Source organism: Gastrolobium bilobum, unplaced genomic scaffold (genome assembly GCF_033153095.1).
Source record: "Gastrolobium bilobum isolate Gb01-03AN ecotype WA unplaced genomic scaffold, APGP_CSIRO_Gbil_v1 utg693, whole genome shotgun sequence".
Classification (NCBI taxonomy): domain Eukaryota; kingdom Viridiplantae; phylum Streptophyta; class Magnoliopsida; order Fabales; family Fabaceae; genus Gastrolobium; species Gastrolobium bilobum.
Window position 1 is genome coordinate 29,515 of NW_026895687.1, and position 26,048 is coordinate 55,562.

General features: G+C 35.9%; 1 protein-coding gene across 1 annotated transcript in view; it reads left to right on the forward strand.

Moving 5' to 3' along the window:
• LOC133291475 (protein SABRE-like) overlaps window positions 1–26,048 on the forward strand; it is a 53,851-nt gene that overhangs the window by 13,845 nt on the left and 13,958 nt on the right. The window contains exons 3-10 of the mRNA XM_061489745.1: window positions 2,154–2,420; window positions 2,693–2,958; window positions 8,725–8,938; window positions 10,692–10,862; window positions 10,968–11,045; window positions 19,709–19,963; window positions 21,451–23,556; window positions 23,887–25,876. Of these exons, the coding sequence (XP_061345729.1) occupies window positions 2,154–2,420; window positions 2,693–2,958; window positions 8,725–8,938; window positions 10,692–10,862; window positions 10,968–11,045; window positions 19,709–19,963; window positions 21,451–23,556; window positions 23,887–25,876 (5,347 nt within the window). The remainder of the gene's footprint in view (window positions 1–2,153; window positions 2,421–2,692; window positions 2,959–8,724; window positions 8,939–10,691; window positions 10,863–10,967; window positions 11,046–19,708; window positions 19,964–21,450; window positions 23,557–23,886; window positions 25,877–26,048) is intronic.

The window sequence follows — 26,048 nt, forward strand, 5'->3', positions numbered from 1 at the left end:
TTTTCAAAAAATAAGCGTGTCGGTGCTTTCCAGGTGTGGGGTATGTATGGACTTCGGGTTCTTCTACCTTACAAGCTAGCTTTTGGGGTGAGGTTTTCTCAAGGTTCGTTATAATTAGTATCAGAGCCTTCCATTATGTCTTACAGTTGCAATTGAGTGGCGTAACGGGTAATGTTGGCATTGCAGTGTTTGTCCATGGCTAGGAAAAAACTAGCCCCAAACCAACCCGGGTGGGAGTGGGGGCTGCGGAGCGTGGTGGAATATTACAATCCAATTGTAAGGTACGGGACTTGGAGTCTCACATTTGAAACATAAGGTTCTGATATGGGGTTTATATAGACTTTGGGGTCTCCTACCTCATGAGCTAGCTTCTGGGTGAAGTTCTCCCAAAGTTCCTATATTGCAATTGGATCGTAACATCCTACCACGCTTTGCAGCCCCAGTGCCTCACGACCTGAATTTGCGCTAATCTTTAATTTCTCATCATATGGAATGAAATCATTAGATGAATTATTTGGAAAAGCAGTGTGCAAGAGGTCAAGTTTCCTCAATAAAGCTACCTTTCTATGTATGTAACAACTTGGTATCAAAGCCAGGCATGGAAAAACGGGTGAAAAAATTAGAAGACGCAGTTCGGGCACTCTCCATTCAGTTAAAGGAGAAGTTCACCCAACTCTCAAATCAACTAGATGTTTTAGTATCAACCACCAAACCACAACCTCACACCCATTGTCATTGCTCTCATTCTATTCCTAGTCTTCATTGGCTTTCACACCCAAACATTTTCTTTCTTTAACTCTCTTCACTAAACGAGCAACCCCCTCTCCAACTCATCTCTCTTCCATTCAAAATCCTAATTTATTGCCTTCTAACTCTTTGGTATATTTTATTAACCATTTTTACTTGAATTCGAAATGGGATACTCCACAGTCAATTCATTGATTGGTGTTCGAAGAAAATCAGAGACAAAAAGGATTGAGTTTCCACTACAATGAGACTTGTGCTCTGTGCCATGGATGTAAGATGTTGTTCTTAATCTATGCCATGATGGAGGGAAGCGATGGAGATACGAACATGAATTTGGAAGAAGATGCAATTACGTGATCTAAATGTTGAGGACAAGAGTAATTTTTAAGAGGGAAGGAATGTTATGAATTAATTATTATTTTCTATTATTATAATTTTACTTAGTCCAATATATGATGGTGATGTAGGTAATGGGATATGAGGTAGTTATTTTGATTATTAGTAGTAGGTGGCTAAAGGAATCATGGTTGTGGTTGATATCCTTCACTCTTTATCTATTTAAACTATTATTCTATGAAATGAAAGGACCAGAAAAGAGAAGAATTGTTTGTGAGTTGTTACATACATAGAAGGATAGCTTTATTGAGGAAGCTTGACCTCTTGCACACATTGCTTTTCCAAATAATTCATCTAATGATTTCATTTCATAGAATAATAGTTTAAATAGCCAAAGAGTGAGAAATGTCAACAATAACCCATAATTCCTCTAACCACCTACCACTAATAATCAAAATAACTACCCCATATCCAACTACCTACATAACTACCTTATATTGGACTAAGTAAAATTATAATAAAAGAAAATAATAATTCATTCGTAACTAGGTTGCCTTGGCACAACGGTTGCCTTGGCACAACGGTTGGTGTTGGCACAGGTTCAATTCATGTAATCAGCCTCTTGCATTAGCTACCTACTATAGACTCACATAATAAGTCTAACCCTTCCCTGCACCCTGCGTATAGTGGGAGCTTTATAGCAACATCTAACTTTTTTTTTCCAGTGTTGCACAAGTTTCAGTTACTTTTTGATACAAAATAATGAGTTGTTGTATCTTTAGTAAAAAAAAGTCCTTTTAATTGGTATTTCTGTTGTGCGACATAGGTAGAGTGTATTGTCTGAGAGAATTTAATCTTGAATTAGCCATGTGGCTTGCCATGCGAAGTTGTTTTTATCATCCCTTCCCCCTGTATATTCCTAAATGGGTCATTGTCTGTTCTTGCATTTTTATCCTAACAAGTTTTCACTCAGTTTTTGAAACCTATGGGTAACTTGGTTCGACTGTCATGTTTGTTTCTGTGTCTAAGGTCCCGTGGCAATATATTATGTTGATTTATGTCATTGACAGGGTGCTGTTGAATCTGTATCTATTGGTGAAATTAAACTCAGCTTACGCCATTCATTAGTCAAACTTTGTGTGAGTTTTAATTCTTGGGATCCAAAGTTGCAAGTGTTAATATGCAACCTAGAAGTTTCTATGAGGCCTTCAAATAAAAGCCCTGGGAAGAAGAAAACTCGGAAATCCAGTGCTCGACCTTTGGACCGGGGAAAATGGATGATTATAGGCAATATTGCAAGATATTTGTCAGTTTCTGTGACAGATCTTGTTTTGAAGGTATGCATCTCCATATTACTATAGTTTTCTTCTTGTTTAGCCAAATATATGTTAATTTTTTTTTTTTTATAACAATATATGTTAATTTTAGTATTTTCAATACTGGTATCTTTTTGTGTTTTTATTGTTTTGAGGAGTAAATTAACGTTTATTGCGAAATATATACTTCTGTGTTTAAACTAATATTTATTTTATTTTTTGTTTTCACTTGGATTAGGATCTTAATAGAAAATTTTCTTTGAGTCACTGAGAGTCTCTTTTGAATGTTGCAGACACCTAAGTTTACCTTTGAGACCACAGAGTTGAACGTGGATATATCTAAAGATGGTGGATCCGTGTCCGATTTGTCTGTTAGGGTACAAATATTGCCTATTGTTGTTCATATTGGTGAGCCTCAAGTTAGTTGTGATCTGTTATCAAATGTTTATGGTGGAGGATGCAGTGCTTCTAGCCAGGCATCTGTCGCTGCTATTAAAAAACCTTCTGCTCATTTTATTTGTGAAAAATTCTCCGTCTCTTGTGAATTTGGTCATGATAGGTATTATTCTTTCTTGTATACAATTTTCTAGATATTAATCTTGCACTTGTTTGAGTGGTGGTAGGAAGTAGATTTGTGTCCAAGATGTTCACAAGAGGTTCGGTGTAAACCTTACCATTAAAGGTAATGGGAGTTTGTAAGGATAGACTTCAGTTATAGCACCTCTCAGTCGTGAACTAAACTAATAGAAACAGGCTGTAAGTTTGACAAATATTGCATTGTTGGACCCCAATTTGAATATTCCAAACCAACTATAAATTTCTTTCAATTTGATTCACAATTGTAGTGGCACACCATGCTTACCTAAGAATTTATAAAATTATAAGATCTGTCAAATGGAACTTCCTTCTTAATCTTTATGTTTGTAGCTGATCATTTGTTTGTTTGCCCACTTTGCAGTTTCCAAATATCCGCTTATTTAGAAGTTTTTTTTTTCACTTTGTTGAAGTTGTACATGGGTTAAAAAGTGTGAGATCAAAGAGATTTGAGAAAGAGAATGTGAGAGAAAAAGAAAAGTTTAGGTCTGACATTGGAACTGAATATTGTAATTTTGTCACATTTCCTTGTTACATTGAACTAAATATTTATAGAACAAGAAACTAACCTAGAGTCTGATATAGGTTTAATTGATTGTGTTAGCACCTATATCAGGTAGTTAGAAACGATTACAATTAGTTATATATGTACAACAATTCGGGGGTTTGTTTGGAAATTAGATCAGATCAAACAAATTCCGATTCTAAACGAGACTAATGGGCATAATCTCTAGCATTCCCTCCTCAAATTCAGAGAGGAAAGGAGAGCTAAAAGGGGTCAAACATCCTAACTTTTCGCACAAACCATAGAATGGTGATTTGGAGAAGGACTTAATTAGTGCATTAGAGAGTTGATCATTAACAGGAACATGTGCTACAATCAAGCTGTTGTTAAGCAGCTTTTCTCGCAAAAAAAAGATGTCTAGCTCTATGTGCTTGATGCCAATATAGGGCCACATATTATAAGAGGGAAATTCTGCTCATTTTGTCACAATATATGACTAGAGTTGGGTCAGGAATGTGGAGTTCATGCAACAAGATCTGAATCCAGAGAAGCTCAGTAGTTGTTTAAGCCAAACTACAGAATTATGCTTCAATGCTGAAACGAGCAACAATTACTTGCTTGTGAGACCACAATGAAATCGAATTAGGACTTAAGAAAACACATTCACCAAAAATAGATCTGCAATCATTAGGACCATAACCTTAATTTGCATTACAAAAGGCCCAAATAGAGAGAGGGGGCATATGGGCAACACAACAAGCCGTAGGAGGAAGTAAAGCAATGAAGTTCCTATTAGGAATGTGGCTCCTTATATCCTCAGTTCCCTTCGAGTAACGCAAGATGCGTTTAACAACCTGCCGGTGAGATTCCAAAGGCTAGGACATGAACTGGCAAACCTTATTGACATTATAAGATATCTCAAGCTTTGTGATTGAAATTGCAACATATTTAAGGGCGATGTTTGCTATGTTTACAGCCACCAATGATGGGAGTAGAAATCCTTTCGCTTTGAATAGAGAAATATAGTATAAAACCATTAATGTGGTCTTCACCTAATAGCTTTAGTTTTTGAGAGAATTAGTTGTTTAACATTGGATTAGAGCCTCTGTGACCAAGTGGTCACGAGTTCAATCATCACCGCCCTTTATTGTATTAATAAATAATTAAATATTGTAGAGTTTCTTAGAGCACGTAGGTGGGGCCTGTGTGTTGTCCACCTTTCAAGTCCAATGGTTTCTTGTGTGAGTGACCGTGTTAAAGAAATATGATATAAATTATTAATGCAATCTTCATCTTATAGCTTAAACTTTTGAGTTAAATTGGTACTTTACAACGTTACTCATATGAGACTTAACTAACAATTCCCCAATGTATTTAGCTTGAGAGAGAAAAAGACAGCCATTGGGGAGTGTATTGACCTTAATTGCTAAGAAATAAGTAAGAGAACCTAATTCTTTAGGAGAGAAGGCAGAATCGAGCTCCTGAATATGAGGCAGAGAAGAGAAAGTTGAGGATGAGGAAAGAGGAGTAGGAGCTGTAGAGGATCTAAGGGAAGGACAAGCAGTGGTAGGTGAAGATTAAAAGGTGTAAAAAAGTTGTGGAGGGGTAGAAGCAAAAGTGGAAATAGGTTGAAAGGAAGATAATGAAGTTGACCCTGAGACCAACGGTGCTGGAAGACTAGAAGATGCATCTTGGAGGTGGATGCTTAGGAAAAAGGAAAATAAAATTCATTAAAAAGAATAATTTTAGAGATGTAAGGAAGACCAATGGGAGAGAGGAACTTCTAACCCTTTTATGCTGATGAATAAGTGGACCGATTATGAAGTTTGTCGTGGTTGTAAGGTCTTACAAGGGGATAGCATTCATAACCAAAGACCTTAAGGGAACTTTAAACAGGGGATTGATCCCAAAAATGTTTAGGCAGGTATGCATGGGCAAGACCTATTTCAATAATCTACTTATGTTTTCTTTCAACAGAATGAATTTGGTGGTGAGTATTGGGACAAATTTACCTATGAACAATGCCAAGATCTGCCAGGACTTTGGATAAAGGTCTGAACTCCCTAGCCCAGTTAGTTTGTGTATGGATTTAATTTCCTTCCCGAGCAATTAATCAATCATGAACTTGAAACAAAGAAATGTGGGAAGGGCTTTAGATTTAGTTTTAAGAAGATGAATCCAAGAGTAGAGTACATTCATCAAATGGTATTGAAAGCCATCAACGGAAGTTATAGAGGAAGATTATGCAACAAAAGCTGGATTAGAAGCACTAGTGAATGTTGTATCAAAATGGTGATAACAGATGGGTAGCATCATGACCATACTTGTGGTAGAATTAACACTTAATAGAGCTCCGGTAATTGCCATGACCACCTCTACCAGAACGGCCTTCGCAACCATTTTGATAACCATGGTTGGGCCAAAAGTCGTAGTAGTTGAAAGGTGGCCTATAGGAAGGTGGTTGAGGATATTAAAACTGCGAAAAATGAGCATAAGCTCCAAAGCTAGGTGGAAGCTATGCTTGAGAATTCTGAGGTTGAGGCCAGAGATGCAGAGTCTGTAGATTGCTTGGAATTGAAATCGGAAGGTTTGTGCAAGGTTGACAGAGAGTGAGTCAGACAACAACACCGATTTATGGTTGTACAATTGTGCTTCATGAGCTAAAAACAAAGTCTTAATCTCATTTATAGTGTAGGGATCCAAGTAACTATTGATAGAAGTAACAAAAGACTCATATTCATCGTGAAGTCTCTCCAAGATCTCATCAATGTGTGCATGTGGAGAGACCTAAAAACCAATGGATATTAATAAATCAATAATGGCTTGATACATAAAATGTACTCAGAAATGGCCCGAGAGCCTTTGTTAGTGTTGTGGAGTTCAGGTCAAAATTGGCAAACCTTTGCGCAAGTTTGGTAATGAAAGAAACGATGAATCTCATCCCATAGTGCATTCAAAATGCCATAATACTCTGTCACAGAGAAAGAGTCTTGCTTGGTAGAAAAAATCTTATTTCGCAGATCATAACAGGTGGTGGCATCATGTTTCATTGAATAGGTATGTTTAAGAACATCCCAGATCTCAAGAGCAGTAGGTAAGAACATGCAATGTTGACTAACCTCAAGAGTCATAGAGTTTCATAGCCACGTCATAATAAGTGAGTCTTCATCATCCCAATCAACAAATGTTGGAGCTGTTTTGGCAGGAATAGGTCCTTCAATATGAGCAACTTTACGGCGTCCTTTGAGGATGGTACGAACAACCTGGGACCATTGTAAATAATTCTTTCTAGTAAGACGGTAATTCTGATGAAGAGCATAAGATCAGATGGAGAAAGAATAGCCATCGGGCTTGTAATAAATGGTTGACCAGTTGAAGGATGACTGATTGGAGTGTCTTCAACTTCTGACATATCACTGACAAGAGAATCAAGACGATCGGAACCGTAAAAGGTCTTCTTTTTTTAGATCGAACAACTAAATGGTGTCGGATCAAACAAACAAGGACAGATCCAGGAAGAGCAAGAAGAGACGAGCAGAACAGAAGTGGTTCGAGGCCAAGAACCACCGTCACGCGCCGGTGAAGTTGTCGGCAAGTGGGCTTCACGCGCAAAGAGGAGGGTGGCGTGTGGAGGCGCATGTGATGTCTGTTGGCGCTGGGCTTTTCAGGGTGAGGTCGTCCGGTGAGCGCGACCGTGTCTGTGGCTACTCGGAGTCAAAAGGTCACCGGAATAGTGCTGTTTTGGAGTCGGAACAGTGCTGTGTTCTTGTTTCGAAGCTGTTTCGGTCGTCTAATGAAAACGAAACCTCCGTAGAATGATAGATCTGAGAAAATAGAGTGAAATAGGGGTCCTCACGATCCAAAAAAGTCCCCGAAAATTTTTTCGGTGGCGGCTTTGTGGTAGGGATAGGCAAACAGGGTTTGTGGCGGTGATTTGCGGAAGCAGAGCTCTGATACCAACTTGAATTTAATAATATTGAATTGTAATATTGAATTGTATAAAATCTGTACAAGAGCTCTCTATATAAAAAGTACTGAAAGATCTAATGGGCTAAGCCCAAAATACACTTCTAGAGTATTTTAGCTATTACAAATAAAAAGATAAAATTCTAATATTTACAACGGTATCCAAGTAACTATTGATAGAAGTAACAAAAGACTCATATTCATCGTGAAGTCTCTCCAAGATCTCATCAATGTGTGCATGTGGAGAGACCAAAAAACCAATGGACATTAATAAATTAATAATGGCTTGATACATAAAATGTACTCAGAAATGGGTCGAGAGCCTTTGTTAGTGTTGTGGAGTTCAGGTCAAAATTGGCAAACCTTTGCGCAAGTTTGGTAATGAAAGAAACGATGAATCTCATCCCATAGTTTCTCGGAGTGGATGGAACCTATTACACAGGAAAGAACCTTGTTGGAGAGTGATGTGAAAAGCCATAAGAGCAGCAACTGATTCCGTGAGAGTGACGCGGTCACAACCACTATCCGATTCCATGAGAAAATGTAGAGGGATTCTAGGATTCACCAACAAACGGTGCAACCTGTGACCTTTGATCACATTTTCAACATGTTGTTTCCATTGCAGGAAATTTTTCTCGTTCTATTGCTCAAAGACCAATGGAAGAAAGTGATTAGAGCAATTGTCGGAGTAGAGAGAAAAACAGAAGGCAGAGAAAATTGCGGGAGCTGTGGATTATGGAATGGGTTGACCAATGTAGGCATGGGAGGATCGAACTAACCTCTGGATACCAAGTTGAAGTTGTACATGGGTGAATAATTGAGAGATCGAAGAGATCAAATAGGGAGAACGTTAGAGAAAGAGAAAGGAAAGTTGAGGTTTGAAACTGAAATTTAAATATTGTATTTCTTTCGCATTTCGTTGTTACATTGAATTGAATATTTATAGAACCGAAAATTAACCTAGAGTCTGATGTTGGTGTAACTTGTTCTGTTAGCCCCTACAATATCAAGAAGTTAGAAACTGTTACAATTAGTTACACATATGTACAAGAGTTGAGGGTTCTGTTTGGAAATCAAATTAAACCGATTCTAATTCTAAATGAGACTACTTGGTGTTCTCTCTAACGAACTTGTTCTTGTATCTTTTACCATCAGAGTAGGGTTACTTGAGTTAACTTTGATACACTCATCCTTTCTTGATTTCTCATTTTGTGTCCTTCCATGGCTTCTTAGTTTTTTTTTTCTCCTTTTTGGACACAGGGAAATTGGTATAATTGTTAAGAATGTGGGCATTTCCATTGGAGAGGTCACCGTGAATTTGAATGAGGGGTTGCTTGTGAAAAGAAAGAGTTCATCGGAATCTCCTTCTAGCTCTAACAGAAATATAGGGACAAGTATGGATTCTATAAGCACAAAACAACCTTCCAAGAAGCAGCAAACACTTGCTGGATACAGCTCTTTGTTTCCTGAAAAGGTTTGTTATTTAAACATACTTCGTTATTTTTAATCATAATGTATACTTCCTGATCCTTGGCACAATGGTAAATTTGTTACCTTGTGAATGGGTGGTCATGTATTCTATTTATAGAAATAGCTTCTCTGCTTATTTGGGTAAGGATGTATGCATCTAACCCTCCCCCAACCCCACAATGGTGGGAGCCTCATGGGTGCCCTTGCATAGAGAGATGGGAAAAAAAATGCAGAGGATGAGATATCCTCCTCAAACACCAAAAAATAGGAAAAGACATAAGAAGCATAAGAAGTACATTAATACAATAATTGAAGTGTATTTTACTTCAAAGGTATCATCTATTTAACCTTGCTTAAGTAATTTCTTTCATTATCAATCAGTGTTTAAAGTTGAACAATGCACAAGTCTACTTATGCTTAAATTGAACTTTTTTATTAGAAGAGTGAGAGTGGCAAGTAAAGAACTCTAAACCACTTAGTCATAAGAGGCTTTGGTACCATGTGAAAATATTATGTTGACTTGAGTTCTGCAATAAGGTATATTACATCAATGAAAATAAGGAAACCAAATGATTACAAGGATCAATCTTAATTGACAAAAAATCAGAAGAAATACTATTTGATCCCGAAGATTAAGAGACTTCATATCTTTCCTAATATACAATGATATCCTAAATGTTTTCCACAGATATTCTCATACATTCTTTCACTATATGAATGTGTCTGACAGCACCTCCTTTTTCTAAGAATTAGGTGAAGGACAGCCAGGTCTTGTATGTGGGAATCTTAAACAATTAAGAAAAATAATCTACTTTATGAAAATATGTAAGTAGTTGGTAACCTTTCTTTAGTCTAAATGTTTTTAAAGTTTTCATCTATTAACCTCTTCATTCTGAATGAAAGTCAGGGACTGTCTTGCCAAGTATTCATATCTATGATTCCTTGACTTGACATTCTGGTATGGTTTTGTTTTCTCGCATTTGTTCCATTAACATACAAGCCTGAATGTTAGTGTACCACTTCTAGTATCTACTCTTTTCCAGAGATTAACCTTCTTTCTATTGTGCCTACGAGCAGTAGAATAAATGAATTTTTAAGATTTTAATAATTTTCTCTATTATCTAATAAATTTTCTTCTTTTATCAACTGCAATTTGTATAGCTATGAACTTTATATTTTTTATTTAGTTGTATCTCCTGTCTAAATAATCTTGTCATCTAATGGTTCTTTATTAATCTCTTCTGTTGCTGTTTAGTGTTACCAATTCAGGATGTAGGTAGGTCCTATGTTCTTTGATTGGAGAATATTGGTCCATCTAATAAGCAAAGTGCATATATCATCATTTTATCTTTCCGGTTGGTTGTGTGGCATAGTGATGTGTCTTTGTGCAGCATTTCCCCCAACTTAATGTTGTTTGCATGGTACATCATTCATTAATTGCCTTGTTATAGATACTAGTTTTTCAAGGTACCTTCATTTTTTTTCAGAATACTAGGATTTGGCTTTAGGGCAAATGTGGTTCCTTCACCTTTAAGTCTCCATGAATTTCATGTTTGTGTTCTTGATGATTTTTGGTTTCCTTATGGGTAATTAGATTTGGAATCCCGGGCCCTATTCAAATTCAAAGCATTTGTCAACTTTGTGGTACTTAATTGGATAATAATTTTATGTTATATTTAACCAAAGGTAAAATCGTTAAAAGTTTTTTTTTCAAACGGTTTTAATGTCAGCTGTGGAATTATACTTGTTATTGATAGGTCAGTTTCAATCTGCCAAAGCTGAATGTGAGTTTTACACATCGCGAATATGGTATTTCTGTTGAAAGTAACATCACGGGCATCCAATTGGAAAGCATCAAATCACGATCCACTAAGGATGTTGGGGAGAGTACATGCCTTGATTTTCAACTGGAATTTAGTGAAATTCATGTATGGAGTGTGTCTGTTGATTTGTTGAAGCTCTTGTGGTACAATTTTCACCTTTTCACTTTTCCTCTCGCTTACAAATTTTCTTTTGTTCCATTGATATTACAGCTTCTTAGAGAAGCTGGTACTTCCACCCTAGAGATATTGAAGTTGAATTTGGTCTCTTTTGTATACGTCCCAATACAGGTAAGTCATTTACAATCCAAATAAGGCACCTTTGTATCACCGCAAAATTGGTATTGTTTTGTGTTTACTCCAACTGGCAAAATTTTCTTAACATTAAGAACAATAAAATGGGGAATCTTGTGCACCGGGGTTTGCCCTAAGAGCAATAAAATGGTAAAATACACTTTATATAGAGAAATATATTAGAAAGCAAACTGGCTGTTGAAGTCTTATCACCTTTAATAATCAGGTGGATAATTTTTGGGGGCCTACACATGGAGTATTTTTATGCATGAAACTAACATGCAAAGCCACTTTTGGTATTAAACAATTCACATGCCTTTCACCTAATAGCTTAAATTTTTAGGAGAGTTGGTCCTTGTTATGGTATAAGAGCCTCCTTGATCTTTGGTATCTCTATTCTTCTAATAAATGTTGATTTTTAGCACTAGGTAGAGTGTGCTTGCACATTTTTCCTGTTTTAAGCCCAAAGAGTTATTATTGCATAAAGATTTGTCTTAGAGATATGGAACCAGCCTTAAGCATTCACCTAACAGCTTTATCTTTTAGGGAGTTGTTCATTGATGGCCACAGTATTTTGTAAAAGAATTTCTGCAGAAGTTTATATCTAAATGGCAATGTTCTCCTAATATGAATGAAGAATGCTTACTGTCCTGGTGATTATTTTAATAGGATTTTACCTAACTATAAACGAGTATAAATGCATACAGATAGACTTTAGGAAGTTTAACTTTGTAACAGAAACTGCATCTTCTTTTCGTTATAGAAAAAGATGAATTATTAACAAGGTAATGGAAGTAAATAAAAATATATAATTGTGTAGTTATTATTGATTTGTTTTTTCTTTTATTAGATAGATTATGATAGGACAGACTATAGGGAAATTATGTGTACAGATTATAGGTTTGATTTACTCTTGATTTGTTTTCCTAGAATGAGCTCTTTAATTAGGAAAGCAATTATTCTCATTAGGCTACATATTGTAAACCTATGTACGAGATCAGTCAAGTGATAATAAATAGATTGTTCTTGCACATAGATAAGGGGAAAGAGCCTTATGTGACCTATGAACCTTCAATATGTTATTAGTATTGAATCTATCAAGCAATAGTATCCAGAAAAATTACTTGACCTTAGGGGGAGCTTTGGATTTCCAAAGGGGTTTATCAAGAAGAAAAATATCCCCATTCAAAGAATGAGTGAGGAGATAGGAAAAAAAGTGTGATAGAGAGGAAAGAGAAGTATATACTGAAACCCTGGGCATGAACTTCACAATGGAGACTGTATATATAGAATTAGTGCAATTGATGCTATGACATAGTTTCCTCATTACTATCATCACCTGATTTGGTTAGATTATACAATGAAACCAAAGACTAATTATTTATTATGCTCTAAACACTCTTCCACAAGCTAGGGATATAGGTTATAAGCACCAAGCTTGTTACATAGGTAGGGGACCCGAGGACCTCTCAAGGACTCATTGAAAACACCTGTTAAATGATCATTTCAATTGACAAAGCTAGTGACGATGTCTTTTGACATGATTTTCTCTTTGTTAAAGAGTCAATCTATCTCTCTATGCTTGGTCATTTTATAGAAAATTATATTAGCGGAGATATTCAATGTAGCTTGATTATCTCAAATGAGTATTTGCATACTCTCCCTGGATTGAAGCTTTTTAAGTTGTTGTTTTAATCGACTGAGTTTGCAAGTGGTTGAAGACAATATTCTACTTCAACACTTGATCTTCCGACCATATTTTATTTCTCACTTTTTTAGAATATCAGATTACCCCCAATGAAACACGAAACTTAGAAGTGGATTTTCTATCAATCGAAGAATCTATCCAATTAGCATTTGAATATCCAACAATTTTGTTTGAGAGATATAATAACTTGAAAAGAAAAACTAAAATAGTATTGCTATTCAAATCTAATCATGTACAAAAGGATACAATATATAGAGAGAGACTAATGGGCTTAAAGGCAATAATCCAAATCCTAAAAAATAAAGAAACAAATAATTACAAATAAGGAAACAAAAAATTAGAGATACTTTTAATATTTACAACACTCTCCCTTAAGAGGAATGGATATTTATTATTCCCAACTTGTTAGTAAGTTCTTGAAATCTATCGAGTCCCTTGGTCAAGACATTAGTTAGTTGACGAATAGAAAGAATATATAGAATAGTGATCAGTCCGCTATCTAGTTTCTCCTTGATGAATTGGTGGTCGATTTAAATATGTTTTGTTCGGTCGTGTTAGATAGGATTGTGGGCTATACAGATGGTTGACTTATTATCGCATAGTAACTTTATACGTTATTCACATCTCACCTTAAGATCATCAGGAATGATTTTTGCCATAACAATTCACAAATACCTTGGGCCATGGACCGAAATTCTGCCTCTGTATTTACCGAAATTCACTTTTACGGTTTTTACATAACTGAACATGGTTCAGTAATCTGCATATTGCGAGAGTTATGCATGCTACGAACCTCCCATCTTTTAGTATGTTATTCTAGACTTAATTATCTTTCCAACAAGCTATCACACGCTCCATAAAGTTCTCGTTTGCTCTGGTTATCACCGTTTGAAGTTGGACAAGCAAAGCTGTCAACCAACCTCAAACAGGACACCAAACAACCTCTACTCTTTCAGCGATTCTGGACAAACTAATCCACCAATTGCTCTCAAATTTTTATAAAGTAAACTAGACACCTCAAGCTTCAATTTGACATATCATGGGCCTAATTTCACCAAGAATTTAGGGAGAAATAAATTTCCCAACCCAGGTCACCCGACAGCCCCTGCAACAGGGCGTCCAGAACAGTCTGTACTCAAATGCCTCTACAGATCTGCGTACAACTCCAATGGCTATCAAATTTTGACACAATATAATTGACATCTCAGCTTTCAAAATGGTGTATGGAACGTCCCTATTGGACATCTATGGAGGGAGATATGTCCTCGCAAAGTTCACCCAAAATCTGCCATTTTATAGAAAATTCGACGGCATCTCCTTTGTTTATTTAACCTATCCCATTTTATCAAAAGTGTGTTATTATCCTCAAATGGTACCTAATAGACATGGGTGGCACTCAAGGACCAACAATTCCTTGGTGCTCTTACAACCCACAACAATTTATATCAATTTACTCAACTTACAAATCATTACTTACATTGTTAAACTTAAACCATTTCAATCACATTATCTCATTTGCATGCATTCTTTCAACATACACATAATCATAACTTAAAATAGGCCTATTGTCCTTTCATTATAATTCATACTGCAATATTACACAAGGTCCAATATTTACAAATTACCATTCTCCAATGAAAGCATAATACAATAAGTCCTCCGAGATACAATAAAATGAATCTCCAAAATACATCATGATAAATATACAACTAGACTTAGGCAAAATGTGGCATGAACAAATATGACAATATGCATAATACTAAATCCATATACAATGTTCATGCCCTAAGTCTAGCCTATGCCAAAGTGGCCCCAAAAATGCAAAAGTGCTCAAATCTCCAAGTGCTCATCATATGGGCCTCTTGCCCACTGTTACTACCTGAAATAAATGTCCCAACACGGGATGAGATATACGAATATATCTCAGTAACCCAGAGGTTCTAGAGATTACTCCGCCCAATGGCTCACTCAGATGTAAATCAACAATATATTACAACAACCAAAGAGGGAAAAAACAAGGGATTTAGTGAAGTAGGGATGCATAGGGAGCAAAAATACGATGAAGCTGGAATGATGAATGCCAAAGCCACGCAACATCCGGCCTATTGGCCTCAGAATATAGCCTACGGGTTCTCATCCAAGGAAGTGTTCCCAGAACATCAACCAAGACACCCTCCATCCATATACAGCCGAGACATTCCTAGAGTGCTCCTCAACGGATGACAACTCCATGACCCCAGGTCAAACGGAAGTCCCTCACGGAGACCTATTCAGTGGAAGTCCATAACACCCGAAGGTAACAGTCTACTGGCCAGAGACACAGTACATCCTATGTACCCAATATACATACATATATGCATGAGCATGTTATAATACATTATCAACATACACCTCCAACCACTACCCCCAAGGGCATGGTGGAGCACAAACGAAGATTAACCCCAGTACCAAAGGATTACCTTGTTGAAGCTCCCTCTCTAGATAACTCCAATGCAAGGTACCACTGAGCCTGATCCAACCAGAAATGCCTGCACACAGGTCATTCCATATCAATTAGAACCACATGACCACATCAACTTGGTTACACAAGAATTTATGAAATTTCCATAAGTACTTACTACAATCCCTTTGGTCAAGGACCAACGGCAACCCACCAAGCTCACCGTTCCAGGTTCACGTCCGTGGGAGGAAACCTACAATGATCACACAAGGATCATCAATACCATGGTGCAACCAAGTCAAAACACAAAGCCCCACACTCCCACCCACACATACATAGGTTCAGCCAAATGGCCCAAAAAGACCTAGCCATGTTCTTAATTTTATTTCAAGCTTCCAATAGCTTCCTAAGCTTACCAAAACATCAAACCAATTCCTTAATTTCACTCCATTACCATTCAACATCATTTTTCCCAAATTTTCTACTTTAGCCAATTTCTACACTTAGACATATCCAATGGTTCCACTTCCAATTCATATGCATCAAACCAACAGACAACCTATTTAAACACAATTCACAACCACACAACACCAATCACATGATTTTTACATCATTTTTTCATTACTTTCCCTACATGGCCGAATTTTTCATGCTTGTATACCTAGGGATTTTTAATTCATTTCAACACTTCCACACATCATACAATCCTATAATTAACTCATACAATTACTCCACAACTCAATTACACAATCCCACAACATTTTCATTTCACAAAGTCATGCATACCACTCATCAACTTTTTCACCAATAAATTTTATGAGCTCAATCATCATAAAACATCATTCTAAGACACTTTTATCTAATACACATTTTCAATTTGAAGTCCCCAACCACATCAATTCATGCAAGCATGCCGTAGGTTCATGAAAATCAATCCACCAATGAAAAGTGTGGAAACTTACCCACAATTAAGGCCTAGGACTCCTCCACACAATACCCAAGCAATGGAGGATCAAACAACTCCAAGAGCATCAACTTTTCCATACAAATTCATGGCAATGGGTCAAGGTTTTCTCTCAAACAAGAAGATTTCAAGGGTTGTGGAAGGTATGGTTGTGTTTGGATGGTTGATTACTTGAAGTTTGATGACAAACTTTCTTGAATTTGATGGCTAAATCACTAAGAAAATCCAACAAGAATTCCTCCCCTAAAAGCCTCCATGGCCGCTGGTTAAAGAGAGAGGGAGGGAGATGAGTGAATAGTTCCATTTGCTTAGTTGTCGTCTTATAACTTAAGTGGGGTGGGTCCCACCGCTACCTCACGCGATTCAAATAAATTCAAATCTCTCGCTTGAACCACTAAACGTCCATTAATTCCTAGACTATTTAGAAACTCTAATTTTAAACATCAACCATTGTCCTTTAATTTCCCTTGGTCAGATGAATCCGGAGTTTTCCGGTCGTTCGGTGAAATCACAGTTTTAAGTTGTTATGCGCACTGTGGGCACGCTTCCCCAAACACCCTAATTTCAATCAATTTTCACCAGAAATCATATTTCCTAGTCCTATGTACCATTTATAACTTATTTCCAAACCTAGAGCTCAAAATTCATTTGGCACGCTTTACGGTGCAACTGTACGCGGTATTTGTACCTGGTAAAAACACTATTCATCATTTTTCCAGAAACTTGCCTAACCACTCAATTTTTCATTTTGAGTCCATTTTCAGTGTTAGTTTTCCTATTTGAAACCTTCTACTCAAATTTCCTTTCCTAGGTTACGTGTTTGGCAATTTACCATTTTACCCCTCTTATGTATTTTGACCCAGAACTCAGGATTCTCACTAATCCTACCCCTTAATCCATATTTTACATATAATTATATGATTTAGAAATACGAGGTGTTATACGCAACGATGGCGAAAAAGAATCAGCACTAAAGTTGTAAAAAAATAGACGATTGTGGAAGTAAAAGATGCTCCCGGATCGAGAGCTCTAATGCCATCTTGAAAAATAAAACATTATGTACAAAATGGTACAATATATATAAAGATTAATGGGCCTAAAGAAAATAACCCAAATCCTAATAAGTAAGAAATAATTAAAGATACTTTCAATATTAACAACAACATAATATAAAACCATTAATGTAGCCTTCACATAATAGCTTAGGTTTTTGGGTTGAATTGATTTTTTACATGGTATCAAAGCCTCCTTGACCAAATGGTCACGAGTTCAATTCTCACTGTGTTTATTCTATTAATTAAAAATTAAATTGTAACACCCCTAAATTTCTAACAAATTTAACAAAAATAAAATATTCCTATAATAGAGAAATTTTCATAAAATAATAACATTTAATTATTTATTAAGATCTTATAACTATTGCGGAAGCTAATCTAAAACAAATTTGGGGAAATGTTACCGCCGCACCTGTACAGGGACAAATGCAAAGCTAACTTTATTACGTTTAAATAATATTTAGGACTAGTTAGAATTTCTAAGTTGTTATCTTCACTGCTCACTACTAGCCCCAACCTTTGCAACCTGCAATACTGAAACTCTGCTCCACCAAAGGATCATTGCAGTCAAACAAACACAAATGTCAACAAAGCTGGTAATTCTAATCAAAACACAATTATATAATTCAAATATAATAATCAAATCAAAAATGTAATCACATAACAATTTCAATATTCTTCATATATATATATAATTAAATCAATTATTATAAATTATCTTTATTAAATTCCTTTAGTGAGAAGAAAACCATGGTAGACCTGAGAAACCCTGCCAGTCTACCTTGTGACCCGAAAAACCCTGTCAGTCACAAATAATCAAATTGGCCATCATCATAACATCTCTTCCTAGTGTGCACACCTCTTCCCAAAGTTGTTACTAGTATTTCGGGAAACCCTGTCAGACATCACTTTGGGAAGAACGAATAATATCTCTTCACATCATAAATATATCGGAGGCATAAAGCCCAAATGTTGTGGTCATCACTTTAGAAGGTATAATCCCAAAGCTATCCTCCCACTAGTTAATTTATTTCAATCACACACAATCAGGAAAAATTTAATCTTGTCACAACTACCATATTTGGAAAATTTCTATATAAATTTCTCAAGTACATAATAATTTTCCAAATTATAATTCAATATCTATTAGTCCAAATCTAATCCAAATCATAAATTCATCTTTTATCAGAATAAAGCCAAAATCTATTACCATACTTTCCAAATCATTATTCAGCATTTATCAAAATAAAACCCAAATCTAATAATCATAATTCAGCATTTATCATATTATTCTCTAAATTAATCATTTAAAAAGAGTTAGACTAAAATAATTATATAATAAATTTCTAGAAGTTAAAATAATTTAATTAAAATATCCTAATGAAATCATATTAATTTTTCAAAGTATTAAGATTACTTATACCAAATTAAATATAATCTCTGAGAACCTAGGGATTAGGATTACCTGGTCTATGTGTTTGCTAACTCCTAGAAGGTAAGGCGATTTCGGGGAGAGAAGCGGTTGGTAACCAAAGGAAGATAATAATAAAATAAAAATAAAAATAAAAATTTGAAGTAAAAAGAGAGAGTAGAGGAGAAATGTGGAGGATTGGAAGTGAATTGGTTTGGACAGGCCAGACCTTTATTTATAGTTGAAGTTCTGGGCTCAGATATGGGTTTCGTGCAATTATTTCCTTATTCTTCGTTGATGTACGTGGCTCAGATATTGATTTCTTATTCTTCGAATGTACCTGGCTCAGATATTGGCTTCATACACTATTTCATTTTTCTTGTTATGATTAATATGATTAATTTCCTTTTCTTCTCATAGTCTCGTAATAATGTACCTTTTTATTGAAAAAGGAAATATTTGCTGACTCGTCCTAATCCCATGCATTTAATATTATGATGCTCCTAGAAATAAATACTATTTTACTATTATTGGTTATCATAATATAATTCAATTATTATCACAATAATTATTCACATTACCAATCAAACGATAATCACATTAAATGCATAAATATAATAATATTTAAATGCATAGATGACCAATCAATTTATGTGGGAGGGCATTTTAGAGGGATATTATATAAAACCATTAATTTGGCTTTCACCTAATAGTTTAAGCTTTTGGGTTGAATTGGTTGTTTACAAATTTGAGTCTGACCCTTACCTTCATTGATATGGCCTTTCCCTGGAGCTCCTTTAATATGCTTAAGGATATGGATCACTGCATCCTAGCGATCCTCACATGAGATATTTAAGAAAATCCTTTTTAATTTTTTCTGTTGTATAGGCAACTCACACTTAGATATGAAACAACCATAAGTAGTAGAATGCTTGAGAGACAAGCTCGAATAATGGTAATCGGACTCTCTAAACCATTTTTTTATTTGTATTATTTTAATGTGTTTTTCATTTGATACTGTGAATTACACTTCTTGTATTTTTCTGTGCGAACTTCCTCTTATTTTGGGTCCTTTACTTCAGTCAATCTCGCCTATTAGAGCTGAAATTGAAATCAAGCTTGGAGGTTTACAGTGCAACATCATAATGAGCAGATTAAAGCCTTGGTTGCTCCTCCATTTGTCCAAGAAGAAAAAAATGGTACTTCGGGAAGAAGCTTCTGTTGTTGTAAAACCAAAATCAACTGATAGCAAGACCATCATCACGTGGAAATGTAATTTGTTAGCTCCAAAGATGACAATAATGGTTTTCAATGTGGCTGGTTCTCCAGTATATCATGTAAGTATTTGCAAATAGGTATACTCATCATTTGTTTTATAGAGTTAATGTTTCTACTTTAGCTGCAGAAAAAAAAATTTCTGTCACACTTGTGGGACCCGCTCCCTTTTATGTGAGTGTGGCAGAATTTTTTTTTTTTGCAGCAAAAGCAGAAACATTAAATCCTTGTTTTTATTTATGAAACACAACTAACTTAACACCTGTGCTATGCACATTATAGAATAAACTGATTCCGGTTATAAACAGTATTTTTATACATGTAGATTAATATAAATTTTTAATTAAATTCTAAAATTAAACAATTATGTCCTTATTCACTATCACTAATATAGTAGATATTTAAATTTGAAAAATGAAAGTAATTAACTTACTATTTCTCGAAGGGATAAGATTTGTTTTATCATTTACATATGTTAGAGATGCCTAACTAACTACACTGTTATGATTGTTAGGATTACTGTAACAACAATCACAGTCAATAAGCTTAACGGCTCACTGCAACAAAATTAGTAAGAACTCAGACAGTTACTGTATTCAGTTAGGGAGTTACTGAGAACTGATCCTATGAATTTCAGAAAACACATACAAAAAAAAAAAAGTTTCTTCTATCAAAGATTTTCACTCATCACTTGTTTCATTTCTCTCATTTTCTCCTATAAAGTTTTTCATGTTGTAGTAGATAAATTTTATCTCCTACATATACATAAAATTGTGTGGGGTTCATATTTTCTTTTTCTCTCTCTCTTCTCTTCAAATGACCTCACATGAATCCCACATACTTTTATGTGTGTGTAGGAAATAAAATTATATCCTAATCAGAGAAAACACACACCCAAAAAAAAAAGTTTCTTCTATTCAGATATTTTCTCTAATCACTTGATTCATTTTCTCTCATATTCTCATTAGAGTATCTCTTCCAATTATGGTATCAAGAGCTCTAATCGGTCCCTGCCATGGTTGGACTTGATATTGTGGAAATATGAATGTTGTATATATTGTCTGTATAACTGTACAAGAAAGGTCTCTATTTATAGAGACTAAAAGACCTAATGGGCTAAGCTCAAAGAAGATTCCAGAATCTAAGTAATAAAATAATCTAAGGTCATGGTGTATAATTATGTATTTTTTCCTTAAATTTGTATGCACATCCTTATAAACTATTAGAAGAGAAACATTTATAACAGTTATTTGACTATGAGATTTAAGGTTCAAAATATCATTTTCAATAACTAGCTCATGGTATTTTGTTGGAAGGACGCTTAATTGATCCTTTCCATCATAGGAAAGCTATGGGTGGGCTTGTTTGGTATGTTTGATTCTTTAAATTCCTTTCTTTGAAGTCATTATATCTCCAATTTTTTACTCTTTTTAAGTTTTAATTTTTTGGATGAAGTTATCCTTATTATGCCTTTTTTTATATGTTAATTTAAATGATTTAAGTATAGACATTTACTTTAAAGCATCCATGTACTGCTTTCCAAATCTAGGGTTGCTTACAATCATCACATCTGTTTGCAAACAACATTTCAAATATGGGGACTACAGTACACCTCGAACTTGGTGAATTAATTCTCCGCTTGGCTGATGAATATCAAGACTGCTTGAAAGAAAGTTTTTTTGGTTTGGAATCAAACTCTGGCTCCATTATGCACATTACAAAGGTTAGTTTGGATTGGGGTAAAAAGGACATGAAATCCTCTGAAGAAGATGGTTCTAGGTATATGCTAGGTTTATCAGTTGATGTGACTGGCATGGGAATTTATCTAACTTTCAAGCGTATAGAATCATTCATATCAACAGCAATATCCTTTCAATCTTTATTAAAAAGCTTATCTCCTCCAAAGAAAAAATTAACAGAGAGCAGGGGGCATTTATCAAAAACTTCGAAAAAGGGAATTCAAATATTGAAATGCAATGTTGAACAATGTTCAGTATATGTATTGGGGGAGACCGGATTGGAAAATACAGTTGTTCCAGATCCCAAGCGAGTTAATTATGGTTCCCAGGGTGGTAGAGTTATAATAAATGTGTCAGCAGATGGTACCCCGCGCAATGCAAACATAATGTCCACTATTTCCAATGAATATCAGAAGCTAAAGTACTCTATCTTTCTTGAAATCTTTCATTTTAAGTTGTGTATGAACAAGGAGAAGCAATCCACACAGGTAGAACTTGAAAGGGCCAGATCTATCTATCAGGAATATATGGAGGAAAATAGGCCAGTAACAAAGGTGGCATTATTTGATATGCAAAATGCTAAATTTGTACAACGCTTAGGTGGCCTTAAAGAGAATGCTGCATGTTCTCTTTTCAGTGCTACTGACATTACAGTGAGGTGGGAGCCTGATTTACATCTATCACTGATTGAACTTGTTCTCCAGCTGAAATCAGTGGTACACAATAGGAAGCTTCAGGAGCAGGGTAATGAACATATGGAAGAAGTGTCTTATATGAGAGATGCTAATTGTAAAAATGAAGCTACTGAGGAATCAGGGCATCCTAAAAAGAAGAAAGAATCTATTTTTGCTGTTGATGTGGAAATGTTAAATATATCTGCTGAGCTAGGAGATGGAGTTGATGCTATGGTCCAGGTGCAGTCAATTTTCTCTGAGAATGCTCGTATCGGAGTGCTCCTTGAAGGACTCATGCTAAGTTTTAATGGGGCTAGAATCTTCAAGAGTAGTCGGATGCAAATTTCACGAATTCCTAGTATATCTGCTAATGCATCTGATGCAAAGGGATCTGTAGCCACGACATGGGATTGGGTAATTCAAGGTCTCGATGTTCACATTTGTATACCATACAGATTGCAATTGCGTGCTATTGATGATGCTTTTGAGGATATGTTAAGAGGCTTGAAGCTCATTATTGTTGCTAAGAATAATTTAGTTTTTCCTGTGAAGAAAGAGAGTTCTAAAGTTAAAAAACCTAGTTCAGCAAAATTTGGATGCATAAAGTTTTTCATACGCAAGTTAACTGCTGATATTGAAGAGGAACCAATCCAGGGATGGCTTGATGAGCATTATCAGCTTTTGAAGAAGGAAGCTGGTGAGTTAGCTGTTCGGTTAAACTTTCTGGATGAATTTATACAGAAGGCCAAGCAAGATCCAAAATCTACTGATGACACCAATAATTCTTCTCAAGAAAGAAAGGTCAATTTTAATGTTGCTGAGGATGACGTAAATAATTCTCCAACTATTGAATCCATGCAAGAAGAAATTTATAAACAATCATTCCAATCATATTACCAAGCATGCCAGAACCTAGTGTTATCTGAAGGGTCAGGGGCTTGTAAAGATGGCTTTCAAGCTGGTTTCAAACCTAGTTCTGCAAGGTCTTCTCTTCTTACAATCTCTGCATTGGACTTAGATATAAGCTTGACAAAAATTGGTGGTGGTGATGATGGGATGATTGAGGTTCTAAGGAAGCTTGATCCTGTCTGTCTTGAATATGATATACCATTTTCACGACTTTATGGGGCAAACATTCTCTTAAGTACTGGTTCTCTTGTGGTCCAGCTTCGAAATTACCCATATCCACTTTTCTCTGGAAGTTCTGGTAAATGTGAAGGTTGTCTTGTGTTGGCTCAGCAGGTAAAAGAAATCTAATTTCTTTCTTCGTTCTATATATACCTTTTTGTTTATGCTGATTGCATATACTCGTCATCCTTAAGTAATGAAGATCCTGTTAACATATAGAATCATATCTTGAAAGGATCCAGTAAATAATTAGCTGTGTTACAAATGTCCACATGAATGTATTTGTTACCTGTTACTTTCTTCTTCTTCTTTTTTAAGAAAAAAGAACCTATTACTTAAACTGAACTCCGTAATTGTTTCTTTTACTCTATTTGGGGGATTAACTAGATGATTATCACCCTGATAATATTTCTTGGTCATTATTATTTTATTTATTTCAACTAGGCAACTAGCTTTCAACCTCAAATACTTCAAGATGTCTATGTTGGGAGATGGAGAAAGGTGAGCATGCTTCGATCAGCTAGCGGTACTACTCCACCAATGAAGACATACTCAAATTTGCCAATACATTTTCAGAAAGGCGAAGTGTCATTTGGGGTGGGTTATGAACCAGTTTTTGCTGACGTTAGTTATGCTTTCACTGTGGTGCTACGGAGGGCTAATCTAAGTGTTAGGAATCCTGGCCCACTTATTATACCACCAAAAAAAGAGCGGAGTTTGCCATGGTGGGATGACATGAGAAATTACATTCATGGAAGAATTTCCTTATTATTTTCTGAAACAAAATGGAATATTTTGGCAAGTACTAATCCTTATGAAAAGCTTGATAAACTTAAAATTCTGACTAGCTCTATGGAATTTCACCAGTCAGATGGTCATGTTCTTGTTTGTGCCAAAGATTTCAAGGTTTTATTGAGTAGTTTGGAGAGTTTGGCAAACAAACGTGGTTCCAAAATTCCAACAGGTGTCTCTGGTGCATTTTTGGAAGCCCCAGTCTTTACACTTGAAGTTACAATGGACTGGGATTGTGACTCTGGCAATCCCTTGAATCATTATTTATTTGCACTTCCAATTGAGGGGGAAACTCGTGAGAAAGTATTTGATCCCTTCAGATCCATTTCTCTTTCCCTTCGATGGAACCTATCCTTTGGATCCTTTCATCCTTCATCAGAAAAACAATGTCCATCCTCCATTGCAAGAGCTAGTATTGAAGGAGATGCTACTGTACATCATCCTCCTGACATTTTTCAGAATGTTTCACTTACTTCTCCAACAGTGAAACTTGGTGCTCATGATCTTGCATGGATTGTAAGATTCTGGAACTTGAACTACATTCCTCCACATAAACTGCGCACCTTCTCGCGTTGGCCTCGTTTTGGAGTTCCAAGACTTGTCAGATCAGGCAATCTTTCATTAGATAAAGTGATGACTGAATTTATGATCCGTATAGATTCTACACCAGTCTGTATAAAGAACATGCCTTTACATGATGATGATCCAGCCAAAGGACTGACCTTTATGATGACAAAGCTAAAGTTTGAATTATGTTTTAGTAGGGGCAAGCAAAAGTATACTTTTGAAAGCAAACGTGACCTTCTTGATCTTGTTTACCAAGGTATTGACCTTCATATGCCCAAGGCTTTTCTAATTAAAGAAGACTACAGCAGGGTTGCTAAATTAGTTAGCATGACACCAAAAAACTCACAATCTGCATCCGAGAATAAAATCCCCTCTGAAAAAGGTTACTTGACACAGAAAAATCCTGATGATGGATTTCTGTTATCCTGTGATTACTTTACTATAAGAAGACAGTCCCCGAAGGCTGATCCTGCTAGGTTAGTTGCTTGGCATGAAGCAGGAAGAAGAAATGTTGAAAAGACCGATATACGGTCTGAGTGTGAACATGGGAGCGGAACTGATGAGCATATTCAATCAGACCCAAGTGATGATGATGGATACAATGTGGTAATAGCTGACAATTGTCAGCGTGTGTTTGTCTACGGTCTCAAGCTTCTATGGACTATTGAAAACAGAGATGCTATTTGTTTCTGGGTTGGTGGTCTATCCAAAGCCTTTGAACCTGCTAAGCCTTCTCCTTCGCGACAGTATGCACAGAGAAAATTATTTGAGGACAACAAACAGCATGATGGAGCTGAAACCCATCAAAATGATGACGCTGAAACCCGTCAACATGATGGAGATGAAACCCATCAACATGATGAAGCTGAAACCCATCAACATGATGGAGATGAAACTCATCAAGATGATGGAGCTGAAACCTGTCAAGATGATGGAGCTGAAACCTGTCAAGATGAAGTTTCTAATCCCCTTGTTGCTGGAAACATCTCAGATTCTCCCTCTTCTCAGACTGCCACAGCTGCTGGATTACTTTCATCCCCACCACATTCAGTTAAGGTGGACGACTTGCCATCTGGTATGTATCATGTGCTTCAAGAAATTTCCACAACTGCTATTAATTTGGATGCAAATTAGATCAAAGACTAGTAGCACGTTCAAAAATAAATAAAGACATTAGTAAATATGTCTTCTTTTGCCACAAATAGTTTTATTGCTTGCCATATTCTGACGTATTTTTGTTAAGCACC